At 38.5% G+C, this 22471-nt stretch overlaps 2 protein-coding genes across 3 annotated transcripts; one reads left to right on the top strand and one right to left on the bottom strand.

Moving 5' to 3' along the window:
• The first annotated feature begins 161 nt into the window (after positions 1–161).
• ankfy1 (ankyrin repeat and FYVE domain containing 1) lies at positions 162–20281 on the top strand. 2 transcript variants are annotated; one of them, XM_077240722.1, is made up of 25 exons: positions 162–259; positions 2332–2536; positions 3892–4010; positions 4178–4313; positions 5558–5681; positions 6244–6393; positions 6779–6944; positions 7170–7374; positions 7505–7573; positions 9541–9740; positions 9826–9923; positions 10476–10686; positions 10770–10868; positions 10946–11099; positions 11630–11798; positions 11928–12046; positions 12632–12788; positions 12934–13134; positions 16197–16373; positions 16476–16623; positions 16715–16805; positions 17782–17906; positions 18046–18192; positions 18281–18371; positions 18539–20281. In XM_077240722.1, exons 1-25 carry the CDS (start codon positions 250–252, stop codon positions 18669–18671), a joined length of 3504 nt encoding a protein of 1167 aa, XP_077096837.1. In that variant the 5' UTR covers positions 162–249; the 3' UTR covers positions 18672–20281. The 2 variants fall into 2 exon arrangements, with proteins under 2 accessions (XP_077096837.1, XP_077096836.1); XM_077240721.1 differs by lacking the exon at positions 162–259 and having other exon boundaries at positions 1989–2536.
• Positions 20099–21854, bottom strand: cyb5d2 (cytochrome b5 domain containing 2). Its single transcript, XM_077240723.1, has 4 exons — positions 21474–21854; positions 21258–21398; positions 20606–20792; positions 20099–20530 (listed from the first exon to the last, which is right to left on the bottom strand). The coding sequence occupies exons 1-4, from the start codon at positions 21769–21771 to the stop codon at positions 20353–20355; spliced, it is 804 nt and encodes a 267-aa protein (XP_077096838.1). The 5' UTR covers positions 21772–21854; the 3' UTR covers positions 20099–20352.
• Between the last annotated feature and the right edge of the window lie 617 nt (positions 21855–22471).

Below are 22471 nucleotides of genomic sequence, written 5' to 3'. Positions count from 1 at the left end.
ATCTGCAACAGTCTTGAGGAACAGTAACACACAGGCTGATGGTCAGAATTAAACTTAAATAAGATAATAAAGACCCCGTGTAACAGTTGGTTTCCTTGCGACACAGACTTGGATTTTTTTTTAAATCTGCACTTTACAAACGTAATGTATCTTTGGGTCATTGCTTGCTTCCACCAGCACGCTCCTCCCAAATCAAACCCTTCCTCCCGCTCTCTCTCGCGATATTAGGCGACGAGCCACGGATCCAACATGGCAGAAGGTATGAGGATGGTTTCTTTCTTATTTTTCACGCCCTTTCTGTTTAACACGTACAGCTGTTATTACTTTACTCGATGGACAGGCCTAATACTGCATTTAAGTGTTACCACCAAATCCATTTGGGGATAAATATTGCATAACGCTGAAATGAACCACTTTATTGCATAGATTTTTGTCTAGCCCTGCTGGTTGCAAGTCAGGTGGTGGGCTGGGCGGTGGTAGTAATAATTCGCCGGGTGATTTGAGCTCTCATGTAAAGAGATATCCAATGAATCCTTTTTGAAAGGATACATTCAGCTGCATTTAGCGCAGATCATATACAACCTAATGCTTTTGAAAGGTAAATGGTTGATTTTAGAGACATTGTCGTCCTGTATTCTCATTTTGCGCTGGTTTTCCTAAAACGTTTCTAATCAGAATTTTCCCTTTTTAATCTTTTGTCTCAGTCTTCATCACCCTGAATGAGTATTCATGTGGCTTTGCAAATTGATTAAATCTGCCATTGCTCTATTTAATGTAGCCTATGTGATACAATTGAATATAACTCTAAAATTATATATAATAACAGTAGAAGATAATTTTATAGCTCTGCCTTGTTGATTTTTATAAATAATTTTCATATCATGATTGCATTTAGTGACGTTGCAGCAGGCGTTTGTAACCGTTACTTTTATCAGCTGATGTGTGACATCTCCCTTCTTTATCTTCCCTCAACATGCTGTAAAATCATAATAAATTTAAGTGGAATTGCCTTCTGCGTAAGAACACTTTAGCTGTCTTTCTGTCATTTTGATTTACTTCTTATTTAAAGATTGGGTGCCTAATGATAGGACAGTGAAGTTTTATTGTAGTTTCAACACAACCATGTAACTTTGAGACAAGCGTATTGGTTAAAGCCATGGTTGGTTATCTTGGTAATATTTTGTACCTTACCTTTTGTACCTAATTTTCTGTACCCATTTCCTGATTAGTAAACTGGTAGAACAATTTATTGTATATTAATTTCACAATTTCTTCAGAATTATTTATTCCTCATCTGAGTTCATTGAGTAATTCATGGGCTGTTTTAATTCTTGTTAATGCTTGTTGGTGATGCAAGCAGATTATTGCTTCACAAGCTTTCCTGTCATCTGATTGGCTGATGAGCTTTTTAAATACTTTATGGGACCTATTTGGACATCTCTGTGTTGTTGATTGCTCAGCATGCTGGATTATTGAATCTAGGCTGAAGACAAATGGCTCACATATTAAACTGAAAACATTCTAATCCTTTGCTTACACACACACACACACACACACACACACACACACACACACACACACACACACACACACACACAGGTTTAATGGTGTGCAATGACTAGGGTAGACTCTATTTTCTTTTCACAAAATGTACAGCTTTGGCATGTTATACTTATACAAGGCTCTGGCTAGCTTGCTGTTTTTTTTTGTTTTTTTTTAGCAGAATTCAAAGATTTTCCTAGATGTCAAATGGTAAGACATTACTAGAGCAGCTCTCTCAGTACCTGAGCTTATGTGGAGCAAAGTGTAGCCTCAGCATTCTGGAGAGATGAACAGAAATAAATTTAAGGAAAGAGGAAGGAAGCGGCTGTGTTGGAATGTGGGTTAAGCTGCGAAATCCTCTAGTCACAGATCCAAGGCAATTACCACATTTAAGATGGCGAGTTTAAAGTTGTTATTTTGAGGTTTAAGTGGAATGAGACTGATCAAGGTTGTATATTAACTTTTGCGATTGTGGTTATCGTGAATCGGACCATGTTAAAAGTTTTTACTTATTGTAATGTGTAAAGGCAGTTTTGCTCACATGTCGTAGGTCCAATTCTCCCTTGAGCATGCTCAGGAAGTCTGTTTGTGTCAGCAGTTATCATGTGAAATCTGTATTTTGTCCCTCTTTCTCTCGTCTACATGGCATTTCCACTTCCCCTTTGCTTTACCCATCACATTTGACGGTTTATTCTTATTTGTTTACCCTTATTTTCTCCTTGTACTCCATGTGCTCATTCCTTTTGTTCCACTACTTATCTCTCGTCATCGTTTCCATCATGCCTGCAGAGGAGGTGCAGAAATTGCAGAAGCACCTTGCTCTGCTGAGGCAGGAGTATGTGAAGATGCAACAGAAGCTGGTGGAGACGGAGAGGCGGTGCTCTGTGTTGGCTGCCCAGGCCACTCTCCCGGGCTCTGCGTCCCAGGCCAGTGACTCCTTCATCAGCCGCCTGCTGGGCATCGTGGCTGACCTTTTTCAGCAAGAGCAGTACAGGTGAGAACTGGACACGAATGCACACATACTGTTAGATGAGATGTTGGGTGAATGTTAACCAAGAAATGTTCAGGTCATATTTAACCCCAGAAGCAAAAGAAATAAGAAAAAGAAAGATGTTTTGCAATATATATTGTTTGTGAAAAGAAAATTGCATTTACTTTGATAAAGTTTTTCTTAGCAATACCAATGCAAAAAATGATAAATTCCCCCCCAAAATTTTTGTTTACCATCAAAGCTCAAGCTATGTATTTACACATGCACATAAAATATTAATATTATATATCAGTATTTTTTTGCATATTTAAATGAAATATTTATTTTTGTTGTTGCGGTATTGAGAATGAAACCGGCGCTTAAGGCCGTGTGCCCACCAAAGCGTTTTTAGCCCGCTGAAAACGCTGGACGCTCTGCTGAAAATGCCTAGCTGTGGGCGCTTGAGAGCGTTTTGGCAGCGCTGCGTTTTTTCAGTTGAGACGATTCGTTGCTATGATACAGATATCCGCAGCACAGTTTACTTGTAACTGATTTCGCAGATAATTTTGTTTCATACTAAATTTATTTTTTCATCCATTTTGTTCGGTTAGCTCTGCTGGTTGACGTCGTTGTACAGAAAGAATGTTGTGACAGTTGGTCGTGTGGTATTTGTCCCGCCCCTCCTCAACTGTGATTGGACGGCTGTGTAAAAAGTGACAGTGATGAGCGCATCGTTTTACCCAAAGTTGAACATTTTTCAACTCTCGGCGACCAGTAAAAAACGCCGGGCGCTCAGCGCTTGAGCGTTAAATACACGCTCAGCGCCTCGTTACGCTCATGGCGTTTAAAAAACGCGGCGCTCCCATTGAAAACAATTGGAATTTTACGCCAGCTGCGTGAAAAAACGCTTTGGTGGACACACGGCCTAAATGTACTTAATTGTCATGAAAATAGTCAAAATTTAATTGACAGTTTTATAAGATGCTCATTGTAATTGAAATGCATTAGTAAGCTTGTTTGTGGCTTTGTCCTGATTTTAAATTTCTTCTTCCACCAAATTATAAAAGTTATGATTTACAGTTTCATTTTCCTTCTCAGTGTATAAAAGCTGGCTGAAAGTATTTTAATATGTCTGCTGGGTCTGTAAATGTAGGAAGTTCTATTACAGTTGTATTTCTTTTTATTGCACTACTTAAGAGGTTACAGAATGACCTGTCTGAGATTTGAGCCTGGACTGTTGTCTCAGATCTGACCTCACTGAGACCAATGCATAATACATTAGGTCTTATGCGTCAAATGATATATTAGCTGATTACTGCATATTTCACAGAAATGCTATGTAAAATCAGTATGACCACATCAGTCTTTTTCACTCTTAGTGATCTGAAGGTGAAGATTGGAGATCAGAGGCTCAGTGCTCATAAATTCGTGCTGGCTGCTCGGAGTGAAATCTGGAGTTCAGCCAACATGGCCTCCACTACTGAACTGGACCTCTCAGGTAACAATGGCTTCTGTTTCCTACAACCTGCACTAGAAATGTAGGATGTCTAGATTACGTTTGGCTGTTTTTTCCCCTTATTGTTCTAATGCAGTATGCAGCAGTAATCCCTCAAAACTGAACTTGTTGTTGGATTCTTTCCTGTACATCCCCATGTGACTTCCTAGATGCCAAACCAGAGGTTGCCATGGCAATGCTGCGCTGGGCGTACACGGATGATCTGGCGTTGAGTGGGGACGACGGCTTCCTCATCGACCTGATGAAGTTATCCAACCGCTTTCAGCTCAATCTTCTGCGTGAAAGGTGGGAACGCTCCCTTAGAATAATAATTGACTGGATAGATTTATGACTCATGTTGCAGCTCTTTACATCTCATAGTGTTTCACCAACAAAAACACCATGTAACTGCACTTATTGGGTACTCGATATGTAAGAATATCAACTACAAGTAAAAAATAAATAAAGAAAAAGCACCCCTCAGATTGATGAGGAACATGAATGATTTTGCTGATGAATGCTACACTTGATGATTAATACAGCATATGCATAATGCCATCATTTTAGTCACTCTGGTCATGTTCATCAAATTAAATAGACATCTCCCTGAAAGAATGTGCTCTTTGCATTTGCTTGTAAGAGGCTTCTAGTTAAACTGGAGAGTTGCCTTGAGTCCTCTCCTGTCAATAAGTATTTTTTGGATAAAAGCAGCTGCTTAATGGCAAGCAAACAGCCTATATGTTTGGTGCTTTTATGCTAATGACCAGCTTTTATCTTTGAGCACTGGGACTGCAGAAATGAAAAATATGTCTGACATTTGTCACATTTTCTGTGTCACATATTACTTTGGATAACTGGGCTTGCATAACATGAATAATATTGCAATTAAAATCAGTTTGTTAGTTGTCATAGCATGGTTGGGACAGGAAATAAATACACTACCGTATAAATGTTTGTGGTCGGTAAATCTTTTGTGCTCACCAAGGCTGGATTTATTTAGTCAAAAATACAGTAAAAACAGTCATATTGTGAAATATTATTACAATTTAAAACAACTGATTTCTATTGTAATATATTGTAAAATGTAATATATTCCTATACAAAGCTGAATTTTCAGCATCATAACTGTCACATGATTCTTCAGAAATCGTTTTAAATATGGTGATTTGGTGCTAAAGAAACATTTCTTATTATTATCAGTTGAAAACAGCTCTGCTGCTTAATAATTTTGTACAAACCGTTGTGCATAATAAATGTTTTACTGTAACTTTTGATCAATTTAATGTACTGTATACCAAACCTTTGAATGGAAACATGCAGTATATAAAAAAATGTGTGATGCTGAACTCATAGCAGGTGAATATAGAAAATGGACCTAATTTATAAAAAGTATCAAGTATATTGTCTGAAGTCAGGTGGTAATAATTTATAATTTTAATAAAGTAAAGATAAAAGATTTTTATGATATATCTACTTAATTACAAAACTGAAATGTTATGTAAAAGAATACAAAGCGAGCTCTAAACCTAGATATTGTTTTTGAAATGCAGATGTGAGAAAGGAGTGATGTCATCAGTGAACGTGAGGAACTGTATCAGGTTCTACCAGACAGCCGAAGAGCTGGACGCCACAACATTGATGAACTATTGTGGAGAGATCATTGCCAGTCACTGGGTGAGTCAGAAGAACAGAACCATCATCTTCATCCTTGAAAGATGAGGAATTTGTTCTATAGATGCACATAGCATGGACCCTTTATTTTGTTTGCCAGAAATATACATTCTAGGCATCATTTATCATCACTAAATACAATAAATATTGATTTAATAAATGGACAATTTCACTGTGAAAGATAGCCTTCCTCCATTGAATGCTGTTTAAAAGCAGCATGATCTTGTCCTCCTCGATGTTTGGGGTCTTCTTTATGGCTTCTTGTAAATCCCCACAAGTAGTGATGATTCTTAAGGCTATGTCTAAGATTGGGATAGTAAAGGAAACCTTTTCGTAGGTTTACAGGCGTGCTCTCTGCTGAGTGAACTAAACGCATCAATATCAGCTCAGCAGACCTTGAGCAAGACCTTGAAAAAGACCAGAGGGAGATTTGCATAATTATTACTTGTTGTCACCTGCTGTTTTAAAGGAGAAAATCATTGAGATATATATATTTTTTTTTTTTTGAGTGTGTATTCATGCAAAAGGTAGGATTAATATTTACTTCCTCTTCCCTCTCAAACAGGATGATCTACGGAAAGAGGACTTCAGTACCATGGACGCTCAGCTGCTCTATAAAATGATCAAATCCAAGACCGAGTACCCCCTTCACAAAGCAATTAAAGTAGAACGAGAAGATGTTGTCTTCCTTTATCTAATAGAGATGGATGCCCAGGTAAAGAGCCAGCACTGAATCAAAGAAGTGTTCTTGCTTTATATATCGTGATATAAAAAGTGCAAGGTCCTATATGTAGTGAAATCAATATCAAGTGATGTTTTTCTATGGTTAATGTTTTGCATTAGGTTTTACATTGGACAATTAGTAGTGACCCAACATACTAAAATATTTCTAGTATACAAATAAACAAAAATGTGAATATTATTGATTATATTTTGAATGACTCTCATTTTATTGTTTAAATTGTTACAACACAATCATTGTTACCCCTGATTTTTAGCAAATTTTTTCCCACTGATTAATGTTTTATCCTCTATTGATAAGCTTGTTTATTGCGTGGCAAACTCATTATGATCAATGTTTCTTTCATTTCATTCCCAAGTTACCAGGAAAACTGAATGAGCTGGACAATAATGGAGATTTGGCGCTGGATCTGGCTCTGTCCAAGAAGCTGGAGAGCATTGCCACCACACTGGTCAACAACAAAGCAGATGTTGACATGGTGGACCAGAGCGGCTGGAGTCTTCTACACAAGGCCATCCAGAGAGGTGAGGAGTGTTTGTATTTGGGGTGAGGGAATATAATTTTATGATGAATTTGAAAGTGGCATACAGTCGTTTAGCCCACAAAAGGCATTCATTTTGGATATCTGTCTTAAATCTTTTGAGAAGGTTTTTTTTTTTTTGGTGGTCTAAATACTGTCCCTGTCCTGTATCTTTCTCTTTCTCTTTCTCTCTCTCTCTCGCTCTCTCTCTCTCTCTCTCTCTCTTTAGGAGATGAATTTGCTTCCACTTTTTTGATCCGTCACTCTGCACAGGTGAATGCTGCCACAGTGGGTGCAGTTGAGACGCCTCTGCACCTTGTCTGCTCTTTCAGCCCTAAGAAACACAGTGGTGAAGTTATGGCTGGCATGGCCCACATTGCTGAGGCTCTGCTCAAAGCTGGTGCCAACCCAAACATGCAAAACAGCAAAGGACGGTGGGTAACAAAAGTCAAAGGTTTCTTCTGCAATAATGAGTTTCGGGATTATTATTTTATCTGCAATGTTTTTTGGGAGTAATGCTTATTCATTGTATTCATGACCTGGTTTTATTTTTCTAATTCTTAGGACGCCATTACATGAGGCTGTGGTGTCGGGAAATGAAGCAGTCTTTAACCAGCTTCTACAATGCAAACAGTAAGCTTAAACAGGCTTTATCTGGGCGAATTCATAAAATTTAGTTTTTGTGCCCTTGAAGGGAACTTTGGGAAGGGGAAGCCATTTGTAGTGCCATTCCAAACGAAAGTGAATAGTTGAATCCCCTCACGAAGGGCCTCTCCACAAGTCTGTTTACAAGGGGTACATACGATGGTCACTTCAAAATAAGTAATTTAATCGTTTATGGTCATGTGACGTGAATCCTCGCGATTCATTTTAAAGCTAGATGGCGCGAGAGTTCCAGTTAACATATAAACAGAATAATTAGTTGTTTTGATCGTTTATGGTCATGTGAAGTGAATCCTCGCGATTCATTTTAAAGCTAGATGGCGTGAGAGTTCGAGTTAACATATAAACAGAATAATTAGTTGTTTGCTTGTGATGTTGCTTTGACTTCTTTGCACATATTTTTGTCATACATTTCATATGAAGATTGAATAAGTTTAATAGGTAAGAAATGTTTAAAGTCCCCCTGTAGCCAATTTTATCCCTTAAAACTCATTTTTGATCACCAAAATGGCATAGTAAAAAACGTTTCAATTTGATTTTTTTTTTATTAATACCTACAAAAAAAAAAGCTTGAATGTAACTTCACACCCTTGCTTAAACAAGTCAAGTTTATGTATACGCTGATCCATGAATAAGCAGTTTTAGACCCACCTCCACTCACTCATATGTGCTTAGATTAGCTGATCTACTCAGTCAACTTTATTGTAGTAAATGCGGCAAAATGGCAAGTGGAAATACTGGTTTAATTCAGCCACATATGTTTGAACCAGAAACTGATTCCAAAGAAGTGGAAGAGTGAAGTATACAGGCTTGTATAAGTAGATGTATCAGAATAGTAATGCATTTTATGTATCGCTCTTTACAACGTCGGACAATTAATATGTAATTAATATGATTAGCCTTTTGCTTGACTACGTTGTCAAACGGCTAATAATGTGTTACACACACCATGTTCCCGTTCGCCACCTCAGAGTCAAGACAGCTGTCTTCTAGAAATTAGCTTCCTTACAAACTCTTTGAACAACTCAGAACGCCAGCGGAGAAAGGCATATAATTCATCATAATATTGTCATATAGATAATTCACCCGCTATATTGATAAATGAATCTAATTTTTCATATCAACAGAAAAGTATACCAGGATAACCTGGCTTCTCTTGAGACTCCCCTGCTTCAGAGCAGTTAATGATATGTTAAAGCCCGTCGGCACATTGACGTGATTGGTTACAAGTTAGTTTGTGAAGTAAGAAACGCCAGCGATTTCAAACTTTTTTTTAAGACTGTCTCTAGATCACTGCAGTTTCTAAAGAGAAAATACTCTTTTTTCACCATTGAAAATGCAATGGTGTTGACTTATGAATGTTTTGTCTTAAAGCATATTAAAAACACCACATAGACATATAAACAACATTAAAAAAATATCACAAATTTTCACAACAGAGGGTCTTTAATAGTAGATAAATATGAATATAGTCCAAAGAACAGACGAGCAAATAGGAAACACACACACTCACTTCCGATTGGGAATTCGCCGCCTTTTTCAAAACGAATGATCTTAAATTGTTTATGTAGGTAATGAAAAAGCATAATACCAAACTACTTTCTGTATGATATGATCATCACAGAATGATCTAAAACTTGAATTCAAAAATGTACAAATGCAAGAGTCTTGTGTGGGATAGTGTATCCCATGATGCATTACTTCACCTCCCATTGTGATAAAGGAACTTGATGTAATATCAAAATGTTATTTGTAATCTTGACTTGGACTGCCTTAACCACTGTTTTTTCATGTGTTCTCATAAAAGTATACATTGTATAATGTTCAGTTAGCTAGTGTTCTGAACATTGAGATAGTTACCTCTTCCTTCTTGGTGTAATATTGTCCCTTTCTTGTTTCCTTTTTGTAACACTGTAATCCCTCCCCTTCCTGCTTAGATTAGACCTGGAGTTGAAAGATCACGAAGGCAGCACTGCACTGTGGCTGGCCCTGCAGTACATCACTGTGTCCTCTGACCCCTCCGTGAACCCTTTTGAGGATGAAGCTCCTGTTGTGAATGGAACCTCATTTGACGAGAACAGCTTAGCAGCAAGGCTTATACAAAGAGGGAGCAATCCTGATGCACCAGACTCCAATGGTATCAAACATCTTGCACTTCATAAAATGTGTCCCTTTAGTCATTACCCATTTTATACCTGCTAATCACAACATCTCCTCCTCAGGTAACTGCCTCATGCAGAGAGCAGCTATCACAGGAAGTGAAGCAGCCGCTATCTTCCTGGCCACACATGGAGCTAAAGTCAATCACACCAACAAATGGGTGTGTGTGTGTCAGCTTTTTTTAGAAATACACTGCCAGTTAAATGTTTGAACATGCATATTCCTTTTAGACAATTTAGAAAACTACTAAATGGAACAAATTTAAAGTATGGAAATTCTGCTATGATCCTGAAAAAATATGCAGCACGGTTTCCACAAAGATATTAAGCATCACAACTCTTCTCAATGTTGATAATATTAAGATGTTTTTTGAGTACTAAAACAGCATGTTAGAATGATTTCCGAAGGGCAGTGTGACACTAAAGACTGGCGTACTGAAAATTCAGCTTTGCCATCAGAGAATAAATTACATTTTAAGTTTTCTATTTTAATATATTTCAAAATATTCCTGTTTTACTGCATTTTTGATCAAATAAATGCAGCCTTGCTGAGCTTAAGACTTCAACATTTTGAATAATAATTTATATATAAATGTATTAACTAGCAATTATTATAATACAGGAGTAGTAGTAAAGGGGTTGGACTGTCATAAATGAAATATTTATTAATTTTTCCACCTTGTGATTTCTTATGATCACATTTTCGTTTGTAGGCTGAGACCCCCCTCCATACGGCGTGCCGCTGTGGCCTGGCAGGGCTGACGGTGGAGTTGCTCCAGCAGGGGGCGAATCCTAACTTGCAGACCGACAGCGCCCTGCCTGACGGAGTCGAGAAGAGCCAAGGAGTCTTCCTCCAGAGCCCGCTCCACCTGGCCATCGTTCACAACCACCCAGATGTGGTGTCTGTCATACTAGAGCAGAAGGGTGAGGTTTGATTTGAATACTGATCTGTGCAGCTGTGCCATCTCTTGTCATTCATATCTTTATTTTTGATCCATCTCTCAAAGCCAATGCACTACATGCCACCAACAACCTGCAGATCATCCCTGACTTCAGTTTGAAAGACTCCATGGATCAGACCGTTCTGGGTCTTGCACTCTGGACCGGTGGGTTCTGCTAAAATCTCCTTCAGTGAGTTCCCTGCTCATGCAGATCATTTAATGTTTCTTATTTACATTGCTAGGTATGCACACTATTGCCGCACAGCTGCTGGGTTCTGGAGCAGCCATTAATGACACCATGTCTGATGGACAGACGCTACTGCACATGGCTATAAAGAGACAGGACAGCAAGAGCGCCCTCTTCCTGCTAGAGCATCAGGCCGACATCAACGTCAGGTACTAGAACTGCTATAAAAACATCGGTTAGCACTAGCAGACATCCCTTTAGACATGTTTAGCCGTGGAGTTCATGTGGGCAATAAAGGTTCGAGTCCTGCCTGTGGTGTGCATTAATCAATTCCCTCTCTGTCTCCCCAAATAGTTATTGCTGAAAGAGTTGATGCATATAATATCTGATATTTCGATCATGAAAACAAATCCTAACACTACAAATCATACTTTATATTATATACTAATATTCAACAATATTATTGATTTGACAGCACTGAGCTGGATGACATCGTCACTGTTTTTCTGCAGAAATGCTTTATAGATTAAATAAAATAATTTAATAATTGATGATCCTTACAGCAGAATTGAATCAACACTGAACTGACTTCAGATGCACAATGACACTGTTTTCTTTTAGAGCTGCAGTACAGCCGAAATGAACTGTTTGCATCATTTAATCATTTTCTTGTCATCGCTGTAAAACTACTTTGCAACAATCTGTAATGTATAATAAAAGTGACTTGACTTTGTTTTAGGACCCAGGAGGGGCAAACGGCTTTGCAGTTGGCTATCAGTAACCAGCTCCCTTTAGTAGTGGACGCCATCTGCACAAGAGGAGCTGACATGTCAGTGGTGAATGAGAAGGGTGATCCTCCACTCTGGCTGGCTTTGGAAAATGGTTTGGAGGACATTGCGTCCACATTGGTGAGAACTGCCTTTTTTCCCCCTGACATTCGGTTCACTACCTTGAAATTATTGTTTTCCCATATTTTTAAATAATGCTTGTTTATGATGAGTTTATTTGATTCATCAGTTATATATTTTTTGGATTAGGTCAGGCACGGGTGTGATGCAACATGTTGGAGTTCAGGGCCTGGAGGCTGTCAGCAAAATCTTCTCCACAGAGCCATCGATGAAAACAACGAGGTCACTGCTTGCTTCCTTGTACGCAGGTTTGTACACCTCTCCTTGTTTTCTCTTGCTTCAGGATTTGTGTTTTTAAAAATGTGTATGACAATTCATCAAATTTATATTTTCAATAAAAGCCTAAAAAGGTGATTAATTTTGGCACTTCTGGTTCCATTTGACTTTTCTTTTTTTTCTTTTTTTTATGCTTGAAATAAGGTCTGTGGTTAACAAGCTCAGGATACTGTATATTCACACAAGTTGTTCATTTGCAAAGATTATTCTAATGAACAAAACGTGTTAATCATAAACTTTTGTTGGTCACAAGCTCACGTTTTACAATGATCCAAGAGCCAATGGAAAAATCTCATTGCATTTTTGTCAAAGTAATCAGGGTGATGCTAACTTTCAGGTTGTCCTACAAAATCACGTCATCACTGCAGCCGTCTATTCAGGCTATAATTAAGACTGGGGCTTTTACACAAGGTTTTAAAAGCTTATATAAAAAAAAAATAGGGAAATAAAACTTTTACAGCCACTTTTTGCATAACACACACACATAATTTGATTTGATTTGATTTTTTTAAACAATTGACAATTCTATCATAAATGATCTCAACATTTGTTTTCAGTGGCTGTGATGTGAACAGCCCGAGGAGGCCTGGTCCTAACGGTGAGGGCGATGAGGAGGCAAGGGATGGACAGTGCCCACTGCATTTGGCTTCGTCCTGGGGGCTGGATGAGGTGGCACAGTGCCTTTTGGAGTTTGGAGCCAATGTGAATGCACAGGTTAATACAGATATACAGCAGATGCATACACTCACCCTAGTTTTTCATTTTTTCTTTAGATGACAAGGCTTTATGCAGATATGCTCCATATACTCATTGTTTTCAAATTCCCTGAGAACTGTAATGCCCATTTCTCTGCACGCAGGATTCAGAAGGCCGTGCTCCGATCCACGTCGCCATCAGCAACCAGCAAAGCATCATCATCCAGCTGCTCATCTCCCACCCTGAAATCCGACTGAATATTCGAGACAGACAAGGCATGACGCCATTTGCCTGTGCCATGACCCACAAGAACAACAAGGCTGCCGAAGCCATCCTCAAGAGAGAGCCTGGCGCTGCCGAACAGGTGTGTGGGCATGATTATATCCACAAGTGTATATATGTGTGTGTGTGTGTATATATATATATATATATATATATATATATATATATATATATATATATATATACATATATGAGTTTCCCCTAAAATGTATTAAGCTGCTGGATTTTCAGCGATGCTGCAAAATCTTTCCATGATCAGTAATAATCACGACATTCACTTCAATCACTTACACACCTAAAAACACTGAGACATGGCGACCGGTGGTGCTGCATGCGGTGCCTCCAAATCTACTTGTTGACAAGAAAGGAGGAAAGAGCCACATATGGAAATATTTTCGACTAGGCTAATGTCACGTTGCCATAAGGGGCCGTTCACAGTACGTTTTTTTTTGCGTGTGCAAATTGCTTATTTCAAATGCGGCATGCGCGCATCAAGGCGCTCATAATAGAAGCGATGTGCTCGTTTTTCCAAGCGCACCTCTGTTCATGGTTACAACGACAGACGCCTCTGTTCATAGCAACGACAGATGCCACGGGAGAGCAAGCGCTTGTGTAAAGGAAAAAGCGGTACGAACTGCGCTCTCCATGCGGATGAGGAAGTATCACCTATATCACATATATATATACTAGAGGTGGGCATAGATTATTTTTTTTTAATCTAAATTAATCTCACTGGAATCTTGGAATTAATCTAGATTAATCTAGATTAAAATGGATCATTTGAATTCTGCCGAAGGCATTCAGAATATGTGTGCTACCCAAATAATGACTAAAAGTAAGTCTTTGAGAATAGTTCGCCTCGCATAGGGATGTGAATTTATGCCAAAAATGCCATTCGACAATAGAGGAGCAAAAGTCGAATATCGGTCAAAAAATTTTATAAAATAAAATAAATAAATAAAACGCACAATTACAATGACAGAAAGGGAGGCCAATTTTAATCTTTAGCGATTTGTCATCAAACAAACTGTTTATTAATTGAACAAGTAACATGTTTTCGTCGTTTTTTTTTTAACATAGTAGCCTAGACTAATAGAGGGAATGCATTAACGTCACTTTCCCGCCGGAACACGCCCCCTCAGCCGGACTGAGTGGCAGAAGAGCAGCTGCGTGACTGGATTTAATAGGAGAAACTGCGAAAACGCAAGAAAAACAAACGATTATCAATTTAAACTAAAGATTGGACTCAATATAGTGTTCCTTACAACTTACTAAAGATCCAGTGATCCATGGATATTAACATGCAGCCAGGAATCGTGTTTCCTGACATTTATATGTGCCTGATTTTGACACCGGGGAAATACATACAGCAAATTTGCCTGTGAACGCTTTATATAAATACAATATAGGCAGGTCTAAATCCACTTTAGACCTGGGTTAACTAAATCCAAGGTTATCACTTATATCAATGTTATATATATCATCATATCGTCTAGACTTAAAACTTGTATAGTTTTTTGTCAGTGTTTATTTAAAAATGTCAAATTATACAGAATATAGTGGTAAATATTTGATTGATGAGTTGTCACTGTAATATATAACAATACAATATATAGAGAATGATTTTACCACTAAATTCAGCATATTGACACAAAAATGATAACTGCAAATCCACCTTTCGCTGCCTGGAGTCCAGTTGTTTCTATGAATTGCAGTGATCTATTTGCTTCTCTGTTCTGTAGCTTTCGGCAATCTGTAAAAATATACCTCAGATTTCTTGTCAAATGTAGTTGTACAGTCAATCGCAAAGCTCGTTCCCGTTCTAGATGTGTTTTTTGTGTTTTTCACGGCATTCACGCTGAAAACCAATGCTGTCACTCAGTCTTTTTGCCACTCAGTTCGCGTGGCCTCAATCACTCCAGCTGACGGTGACGTCACGCGTATTCCCTCTATTGGAAGAAGAAAAAAACAATAAGCACGACGTAGCTACAGTCCGTTTTTACATCGCCAAACCGGATGCTCGTTAGATCAAAAAATAATGTCATATGTCTTAATGATTTTATGTGAACATGCCTTTACCGGCAATAGCCTCCTCCTTTTTAAACAAATTAGTTTCAATCAATGTAAACTATTCGTGTGACTATGCCCCTGCGCAATACACACACATTACCGCGGGATGGCGGGTGTTCATTTCATAAACTGTACACAATGGTAGCTTATTTATTTTGTAGCCTATAAATTAATGTATATGTCCAACGGATAATGTCATACTTTTTAGTAGTGCTATCGTGGCGTAATAATCTGTTTGGTTGTAAAATGTATTACCTGAATGAAATGAAATCGAATGTATCGTCCTGTGGAATCATTCTTTCACAGACAGCATACGAAGATGTTCAACTAATAAAGATCTTCATCGCTGGCAAAAATATGATGCATTTGCATATTTGCTTTCACTAGACTAAACTGTAGCTCTTGGTGTTCTTAAATCGTCCTGTTACGACTCCGTGTTGAGTGTGATTGAACGCGCTTCAGTGATTCAGTGCGTGAGGAACTGAACAGAACTGATTCGCGAACCGATTTAGACAGATCTGCCAACTTGTTTGATGAAGTCTTTGAACAGAATCGACCCAAAAGAGTGATTCATTTGTAAATTGAGCATCGCTCATGCCCATAAAAAAGATACAGCGCGCTTGGAATAAACTCATTTAACAACATGTAAAGTAACGAGAGGAACGATCAACGTAACATTTCTTTACACCTTGTGTCCCTGACGGGAAAATACCCTGCTGCGCGATTTGCGCGAAAATATAACGATATTCGATGGCTATTTTTCAAAAGCTATTTTATGATCCCAACCCAACTTTGAGAATAGATTAACGGCGATATTTTTTTTTTCGCCCGATAAGAGTCTCACGTTAAAGCAGCACGTTTACGCCGACAACGGCCCACCACTAATATATACAAACACACATACTGCTTGCAGTGTGTTTGTGTTCATTACTCACTGCTCATAATGTATGTGCACTAACTTGGATGGGTTAAATGCAGAGACAAAATCAGATTTGTCCCAAAAATTACTCCACATTGTTTTGATATGTGACGTCACAAACCACTGAATATTATGAATGTTCTCTCTCTGCCTAGGTGGACAACAAAGGTCGTAACTTCCTGCATGTTGCTGTGCAGAACTCAGACATAGAGAGTGTGCTCTTTCTCATTAGCGTACAGGCCAATGTCAACTCCAGAGTGCAGGACAGTGCCAAACTCTCTCCTCTACACCTGGCCGTGCAGGCAGGATCCGAGATCATTGTCAGAAATCTGGTAAAGCAAAGAGAATAAAAGTGTTGGAGGAATTTTTATTTTATTTTCAATTCAAACACTGAAACATATGTTTGTTTTCTCTGATGTACGTGTGGATTGTAGCTGTTGGCTGGTGCAAAAGTAAACGAGCTGACCAAGCATCGTCAGACAGCGCTGCATCTCGCTGCACAACAGGACCTTTCCACAATCTGCTCTGTTTTGATCGAGAATGGCGTTGACTTTGCTGCCGTAGATGAGAATGGAAACAATGGTAGATTATTGTGCTAAACTTATTTATTTTAATATTCTTGAATGACTAAACTCCATTTCACTCTCTTTTTTTTTATATCTCCTTCTACTAGCACTTCATCTGGCTGTGATGCAGGGGCGTCTGAATAATGTACGTGCGCTACTCACTGAGTCCAACATAGATGCTGAGGCCTATAATCTCAGGTTTGACTCAAAATATATTACTCCACACTTAAAGGTGAAGTATGTACGATTGTTTTGTTAAAATACATTCTCTTTAACCCGTTTATTGTTCATTGACTACTATTAGTATGCCATTCATGGGTTTATCTCCCCCAAAAGTTTAAACATTGAGCCTCCCAGGCACCATCTAAACATTGAGAGCGATCTGCTCAGATCTGTAGTAGAATAATATATAGAATTACTCATCCAATAGTGTGAGTTTAGGACATGACTACTGTAGCAGGCTGAGCCAGAGGGTGTTTAACCCATGTGGGACCCTGGCTGACGCTTGTGAAAAGACATTCAGCTTTGGTTATAGAATCCAAATTGCATTTAGACCTTCAAAGATAAGACCGGTCATGAACACGTCAAAGCAAACGGGGCATTGTGCTAAAATCGATGCTTAAATACCGTACAGTATCATCATGCACCTGTTCAGAAAGACAAATGTTCCAGTTTACTTTGATGTGTCCCAATTAAACAGCCTCAAACAGCTGTGGGGCGTCATATCAAGAAATGCGTGTTGTTCAGATACGTTGGATGGGTTTATTAGAAGCGAGACGATTCAATTGCTTACTCATGACACATAGCGATAGCTACACATCTAAAAGAGTATTCCTAAACATGTTGGACCTTTTATTGAAAGTAGGTTACTTTTACCTGTTGAGACATGCCTTCACAAGCACCCGTAAGAGCTGTGATTGTGATGTTTGAGTTGGGGAGGTGTGATGCACAAAAGGGGTTGTAATTTCACTAGTGTAGAAGAAACTACATTCTTCACCTTTAAACTCTATGTAATATATTAGTTCTTATTTACCACTAATATATACACAGTGTATGTGTGTATATCACTGAACTATGAATTATTTACACTATTTAATTCACAAAAAAATTCAAATAAATTGTGCATTATTCATGGACATTGACTAACTTTTTTGCCTTATTTTCCCTTGTCTAGAGGTCAATCTCCCATGCATGTCCTCGGCCAGTATGGGAAGGAAAACGCGGCAGCCATCTTTGAGCTGTTTTTAGAATGCATGCCTGAGTATCCCCTGGATAAACCTGATAATGAGGGGAACACAGGTGAAGCACAAGCGGTTTGATTATACTGAATGTGCATTTTTAAATGGATAATTTTCCATATTAATAATAACAATAATGCCATTTTGCTTGTCAGATACAAACACTGGATCAATGATAGTTGATGTTTTTCTCCTTTCAGTGCTTCTGTTGGCCTATATAAAAGGAAACGCTAACCTGTGTCGTGCCATCGTGAGGGCTGGAGCTCGACTCGGCGTCACTAACAACCAGGGCATCAACATCTTCAACTATCAAGTAGCCACTAAGCAGCTTCTATTCCGTCTGCTAGGTAAAAGATACAGGTTTAGTGTTTCTACGACATTTACAGTGCTTGTAGTAGTTATACCTAACTAGTCTTTTGTATCGTGTTTTGAAAGACATGCTTTCCAAAGAGCCCCCGTGGTGTGATGGATCAAACTGCTATGAATGTATAACCAAATTTGGAGTCACCACTAGGAAACATCACTGGTATGTAGCCAACTAAATGAGTTTAATCGGTCTGCCTTTATAAAGAATGAAGACCTTGTTTCTCTCTTTCGTTGTTTCTTTTCAAACCATAAATCTTCCCTCCATTTATGATGTTTTGTCATCTTCCTGTTTCCTAACCACCCATTCTTTGTCTTTTTCTCTCATAGCCGCCATTGTGGACGTCTGCTCTGCCATAAGTGCTCTATAAAAGAGATCCCCATCATCAAATTTGATCTGAACAAACCTGTGCGTGTATGCGACATCTGCTTTGATGTGCTGACATTAGGCGGCGTGTCCTAACACACTAGAGGAACTTGAAAGACGGCACCAGCCAAGCTGAGTATGAACCCACAGGCTGGGCCTAGCACTAAAAGGATGGAGAAATGGAGTAAGACACATTGAGAGGAAGAGCTCTTGAACAAAACCATTCCATTCTTGTCAAAGGAAAAAATACAACCATAACAATGTGTTTGTTCTAGCAGTTCTTTTTAGAACAAAAATATTATGTGTCGAGGGTCCAGATTAAAACAAGTGGAATTCAGATGCTAATGTAAATGTAGTTCCGAGTTCAGCTTTCGACAAAAACCAAGTGTGATTGAGAAGGGCAAGTATCCTTTACTACAAAAAAGAAAAGAAAAAAAAAACCATAGGGGTTTTATACAGGGCTAATGTGCTATATGGACAGTTATGATTTAAATATTACTTCATTTCCCATTACAATGACAAGACTAGTATGATTCCCTCATGCTGTCAGCAGTCGAATTGACTTTCTACAGATTGGTCGATCAATATTTCAAGGAAGTTTGGTATTGAATGTTGCTTGATATGAAAGAATCTATAAAAGGTAAGTAGTGTGAAGCCTTAATCATACTGTGCAGGGTCTTTGAGATGTTAGATTTAGGTTTTGAATTTTAACCTCTGGAGAGATACAGGCAAGGACATTTCTCTGGAGTTCAAATCAAAACACTAAGAGAGAGATGGAGAAATATACCTTGCTGGGTTTGTTATTAGTAAACTGATCACTCAATCATGTATTACCGGTAATCTGCATATTCAGTAGACTTTATTTTAACTGATCCATTAGTTAACGTCATACTAAAATTTGAGAAACACTTCAGATGTGTAAGTGTCCTTGTTGTGGAATTCAAATCGTTACTTGTGATTCTATTAAGTCAGACAGGTGCAGAAATACAAGCGCAGAATTATGATATGCTTACTATGCATATGCATGACATTTGTAGCCTGTTATTATTGTCATCATTACATCATTAATTACACTTTATTCATTTTCTGATCACCAAAAGATACATTCCAGTTAACGTTTTCAAAAGTCACATTATGTTTCCTATCATATTTTAAATGCTTTTTCATGTCCATGCTTAACAGGTGCACTTTATCAAAGGTTTTTGTTTTTTTACATATCTGATCACATTTCAAAGGTTTGTTTGTGGGGGGAGGGCAGGGAAAGGGCCAAGTCCACAGTCTGTTATTGGTATTGTTTAACTGTACAGATAAATGTATAATATTTTTGACCACTACAACTGTTTTGTACCTAATGCAGGTTGTGCTTTTTTGTCTATGTGACAAACCTACAATTGGCCTCTGTTTAATCTTTTCTGCATATTGTATGGTATCTGTATGCTCAGATATTTAGCCTGTCGCCGCCTCTAGTATCCTTTTCAAGAAAGGGAGGACAACTTTACATAAAGGACAATTGAAAAAACAAATTTATAAAATTGTCTTTTATTTAACAGTCTTGATTCTATGGTATAAATAATATACTCGGTCACAAATTGTAAAGGAATTAAAAGTAAGAACTAAATCACAGAAACGATACAATTGGAAACAGAACTAGCAGCATTGGTCTCTTGGCATGTGCCTGCTATAATAAACCAATCATAAAAACTAAATGGAAATCTTGAGAGTCCTTGAAATCCAAACCAAATTCACTGACACTTGTAGTGTGGTGAGGACTTGTAGCTCAGTCTTTAGTTATCTGGCAGGATTCTGCTTGAGGAGGACAGTCCTTGTACTCTCTGAGGTTTCGGTTCTCTGAGTGAACAGGATCAGACGGTTGGATACACACACATCGGGAATGACCAGACCCAGGGGAGAAAACCATTCTGGGTACTCCAACCCAGTCTCTTTGAATGCCACCGCTACAGAGTAAAACTTGTTACATTTTTCCAGTAAATGTATCGAACATTGTCCGAGATAAAAAAAAATCATAGTACCTCATTGTGGAGCACCATACCCGTCCCCCGCTGGCTTCGCTCCACTCCGAGTTACAGGCTGGGTACAGCTGCATCTCACTCTGAGCCTGGGCCTTTTTCTTCAACCCCTCTGACAAGAAAGCCTCAACACGTAGCAAAGCATCAGTTGGCTGCCCGGTTTCTCTGTAGAATCGGCCTATCAGTTTACCTACAGCACAGTGGTTATAAGGACAGAGACCTTAAAGGGTCTGTTCACCCTAAAATCTGTCATACTCATGACAATTTTCATTTGGGGGTGAATTATTGTTTTGTGTGTGTATTTTTGCAACAACTTAAGAAATGAATGTGGAGTGCATTATATCATTGCATCTAAGATCTTACAAGTAATTGAACTATCAGTTCTTTAAATAATTAAAATATATTAAAACTATGATATAAACACTATTCCAGACTATTGTTTCAAGTTTGCTGAGTAGCAATTATGAGTTATTTTAAAAGAAACTTTTGAAAAAATAAATTGACATTTTGTCAAAGCCAGAATTATTATTATTTTTTTTTCATGGTGGCATTGAATTAATTATTCCAAAAACGTATACAGGCAGGTAAAGATATCCGAGTTCTTTATTTGTGGTTGAATTATAGCAAATTAGTTATATCATCGTGAGGTACCAACCTACTGGAGTGTAGTCCCTCTGATAAAATGACAGCCAGTCATAAAGAGCCACAATCTGGGAGTCCAAGAAATCCGAGACATCGCTAGACAAGCCAGACTCTGTGAAATCACCTGTAATAAACGCCCTTGACGCGTCTTTTCCTGCATAAACACACATTTTTAATGAATCTCTATGGCATCACTCAAACATCTGTCTTGTAAAATGCATGAACTAACCTGTAAAGAAATGGTAACCGCCACCAGGGCCGTAATGTTTCCTCCCCTTTTCAACGTCAAACACCTGTCCTAAAATCGCCAGGTACAGTCCTTTACTGTTGTCTCCTCCGTTGTATAAAGACAGTTCATCTTCGGTCAGCATGCGTCCAGGTGGAGATGCTGACACATCACTGACCTGCTGCCGCAGCCACGACTCTAGTACATTCACAACATTGCCATAGATCGGGAATGTGAGCCACTCGGGAACCGTCCACACGGCCAGGACCATTGAAATAAGAGCTACTAAATACTTAAGCATTCTACAGACAAACTGTCAGGCAGTCAGAAGCATAGACAGGTCAGAAGCAATTTGCATTCCGTACCGAGTATCTTCTTCTGTTTGGATTTTACGGCAGCTGGCATCCATTGAGTTGCATTACTGCCATCTTCAGGCTTTACCTACCCTTTGCCAAAGAATGTCTAATATGGGCCTTTGCTTTCATTCATACTAAATCCGTCTATTCCAGGCCCCCTCAGAAAACCAAAAATATCCATTTCCTACCCTCCACACTCTCTCCATAGTCCAATAAACTTTTTACTGTATTATCTACCCGTCCTATTTTTTTGTTAAATGTGTTATTTCTTGTCTTTCCTGATTAAATTTCCTGCATGTTGTAAGAATACGTTCTACTGTTTCAGCCTCCTGACATTGTTCACACATTCCTGTAGGATGTTTTCCAGTAATTAAAAGTGTGCTGTTAAGATTGCTATGCCCAATTCTAAGCCTGCTTATTATCACCTGCTCTTTCCTCTTTGCTCCCCTACTTCTTGATATACCTACTTTGCTTTGGATTTACTGTAAATGTCTCCCTTTGTTTTGCATTATCCCAGCTTTGTTGCCATTGTTGATTTACACTTTTCCACACTATGCCTTTCCCCTCTGATTTTGATAATTTAATGTTGACTTCAACATCTCCTTTTTTAACTGCTTCTTTTGCCACCTTATCTGCTTTCTCATT

Source organism: Siphateles boraxobius, unplaced genomic scaffold (genome assembly GCF_051911475.1).
Source record: "Siphateles boraxobius isolate OS27281-9 unplaced genomic scaffold, OSU_SipBor_1 24, whole genome shotgun sequence".
NCBI lineage: Eukaryota > Metazoa > Chordata > Actinopteri > Cypriniformes > Leuciscidae > Siphateles > Siphateles boraxobius.
The sequence above is the reverse complement of the archived record's forward strand: the minus strand, read 5'-3'. Positions and strand labels throughout refer to the sequence as shown.